Here is a 3,137-nt window from a genome sequence, read left to right on the forward strand (position 1 = left end):
CAGCTATTCACACACTTGTATGTTCTTTCCTGGTAGTTGGGGAGCTCGACGTGTTTTTGAGTTTCAGTGCATAGTTAGCCCCCCTTTTTTTTTAATATTTGGGTGGGGGGTTGGGGTTAGGTAGGCCCCAAGAAGAGTTGAACTTGCGGTATCTTAATTGTGAGGTATAGGTCCTTTCAACTGAGCTACTACCCATTTGGGGTTCAGATTTAGCTAATTAGTTCATGGTTTATAGTTTATATTGATCTCTTTACCATGTGTATGTGAACTCAGCTTATCTTCGTCTCATCTTTAACTTGAACATGTGGGTCTTAATGGATTCTCCCAACACTACGGTTATGGGCAAGGTTCTATATCTTGGTTTCTAGACCAGTTTTGGTCAGGTTGAAAACGGTTTCGACTCTGGATCTCTTTTAGTTTTGTTCCAACCAGGGCTTGAAACTTAGACAATTTGGAGATTTTGATCAGTTTCGATGGAGATTTAATTCCATTTGTGGGGCTTTTCCCTTCAAAAGTTTATATTGAAGTTGTGATTAGAATTCGAGAACTTGACTCAAGGTGCTGTCCAAGATTTTGATCAGTTTCGATGGAGATTTAGTTCATTTGCGGGGCTTTTCCCTTCAAAAGTTTATATTGAAGTTGTGATCAGAATTCGAGTACTTGACTCAAGGTGCTGTCCAAATTGAGTGCACAAGTCAAGTTTAGAGGACAGAAAATATTAAACCCTATAAAAACATATCCATACGTGTGATGCGATCTACCACTGAGAGAGTGATAGTAAGTTTTTTCATTATTCACAAGTTTCAATTTTTTTTTTTTTATTAAAAAAAAAAAAAAAAATTTTAACTTACTGAACATATAAATTCATAAACAATCTGCGACACCTAATACCTCCATCTTTCTACCCTACCTCTCGTAGATAAATTGTGAGTAAACTCCACAACTTACCTGTCACTTTTTAATAACAAAGTTTTCAAGCCTAGAACTACACAACTGAATATCATGCATAACTTAAACAGTTCCACGGCCAACAAGAATTTTAAAATAGTAAGAACTTCTGTAAGCATCTCGGTATCGATTGCCGGTGAAACTGATCCTTATTGGCCGTAGTGAACCAATATGGGTTCAAAACATCCTTTTTTTCAACCAAAAAATAGATGCCTATTCAGTACCAGCCAATCTGTATCGCTCAGATATCGATATTGGTCACAGCCAACACCAATACGAATACGATACCAATACCCAAAACCATGCTGCCATTGGGGATCTTCTACTGTGGTCTCGATATGAGTGACCGGTATGAGTGACCGGAGGCAGACCTGAATATTCACATGGAGCTCAGCAATGTTCAATCAAATCCTTTCTGTTCCAATAATTGATGTGAATAATCTCTTTCTGCATTTTTTTGGGTTGACACTTTTGAGTTTGAGAAGCCAAACTCAATCAGTGGACTGTGAAACTGCTTTTTATTTTAAGTGTTTCTGGAAGGGCAGAGAGATTTAACAGTTTCACCATGGAGAAGCAATGGTATACAAGATCATCCAGAACAAATGAGTGAAAATGCTTCTACTAATCGTTAACCAATTAACACCAGATTTAAGAGCTGAAGCCTGCTACAGATTTTGACATTTTAAAACAGTGAAGCTGTCAGAAATTCCAATGCTCACATAAAAATTCCACATAATTTCGGATTTGAAGGAATCTAAAGGAGCTAGAAAGCCTCCGTATTCAAGTTCTTGAGTACATATGCTTGATTTACAACTCTTAACTCATCTTTTTTTTTTTTTTTGGGGGGGGGGGGGAGGGTCAAAATCCATTAAAGAACGGAGGAGCCCTGATATATCCTTCTTGTGATCCGAAGTACTATGGCTTCTGTTCCTTTGCGGAATTGGAGTTGTGTTTGTCTTCAAATTCCTTCTCCGAGCCGAAGAAAAACCTATTCATGGAACGTTCTGCTGATTTTAATGACTTCTTGATCTGCCATTAAAAAGCTTCATTTTATTAGAACATTAGAGAGAAAAAAATTTGTAGTTCAGTTTTGTCGTTCTTGTCTGCCTTGCCTCTCTAGGATAGCAACCCAAACTCTCTAATGATTGGAATTTTAGGTTAATGAATGTAATGTTCCATAACTCTGAGCAATTTTATTTTTCTTAAATGAAATTTTAGAGGAAACCTCTGCAACTTGGAAGGAACAGATATAGTCTATGTTTAAGAAAACTTTCAGGAAAGAAGCTAATAAATAAGAACTAACCAATAAAAGATTAATTGACAGAAATAATGAAGACCGCCCATAAGAGAACCACAAAATCGAAAGAGATGAGAAATCGAATCCAACTAACTTATCCTCTTCTGCAATTCCAAAGGGGCATATTATGAGAAATCCCAATAAACTATTAAAAAAAAAAAAAAACAATCATAAATAAGCAAACTGATCGTTCCTCTTCTTCCCATTCAAAGTTGGGATTCAAAAAAGAAAAATCCCAAATGAATACTTACAGGATCGAGAACGTTTGGTTCAGGACCGTAATCCGCAGTGAGGAGAAAATAGGAAGCAGTTATAGTGGCAACCACTGTAGATATTCTCACCAGCTTGTCGGTTTTGGGATCCATATGTGCACTAGTTTATCACAGACAGTGGGAGCTAACAGCTTTGTAAAGCAACGAACAAGGGAGGAACTGGGCGGTGTTCGAGAGACCTATTTATCCTTTGGGGAAAATGGTTTTCTCAAAAAGGGAACGAGCACACCAGCATGAAACCGTGACTTGGAATCACGGCTTTCCGGTGAGAACTGGGGAAGTAAAATTACGCCAGTGTGTCAATTGTAAATCGAAATTGAATCAAACCATTTAAATTGAATTCATATCATTTTAGGGAGAAAGAGCGCAACTAGGCTGCGTGGTTTTCCATCTCTCTTCCCTCCTGTAGTCTTATGAAACAACATATCTTTCCCTCAATGTGGAGGAGAGAGAGAGAGAGAGAGAGAGAGAGAGAGGAGGTGTTAGCGTACGCTATGTAGCTGGATAGTGTTCTTTCTCATTTAATATTATAGGTTTGATTTTGGATTAAAAATATGGGGCGGTGTTCTTTGTGTCATAGCGCAAGCTACGCCAGGCACATGGGGTGGGTGCAATGACCA

At 38.1% G+C, this 3,137-nt stretch overlaps 1 protein-coding gene across 1 annotated transcript; it reads right to left on the reverse strand.

Moving 5' to 3' along the window:
* Positions 1–1,812: 1,812 nt before the first annotated feature.
* On the reverse strand, positions 1,813–2,667 carry LOC122665055. Its single transcript, XM_043861110.1, has 2 exons — positions 2,497–2,667; positions 1,813–1,977 (listed from the first exon to the last, which is right to left on the reverse strand). The coding sequence occupies exons 1-2, from the start codon at positions 2,608–2,610 to the stop codon at positions 1,864–1,866; spliced, it is 228 nt and encodes a 75-aa protein (XP_043717045.1). The 5' UTR covers positions 2,611–2,667; the 3' UTR covers positions 1,813–1,863.
* Positions 2,668–3,137: the final 470 nt, after the last annotated feature.

Source organism: Telopea speciosissima, chromosome 6 (genome assembly GCF_018873765.1).
Source record: "Telopea speciosissima isolate NSW1024214 ecotype Mountain lineage chromosome 6, Tspe_v1, whole genome shotgun sequence".
Classification (NCBI taxonomy): Eukaryota; Viridiplantae; Streptophyta; class Magnoliopsida; order Proteales; family Proteaceae; genus Telopea; species Telopea speciosissima.

Bases quoted from the DNA above. Each gene is read 5' to 3' on its own strand.
- LOC122665055 (XM_043861110.1), bottom strand. From the start codon at position 2,610: ATGGATCCCAAAACCGACAAGCTGGTGAGAATATCTACAGTGGTTGCC. The intron at 1,978-2,496 runs GTAAGTATTCAT...TTTTAATGGCAG, and splicing joins AACCAAACGTTCTCGATCCT to ATCAAGAAGTCATTAAAATC.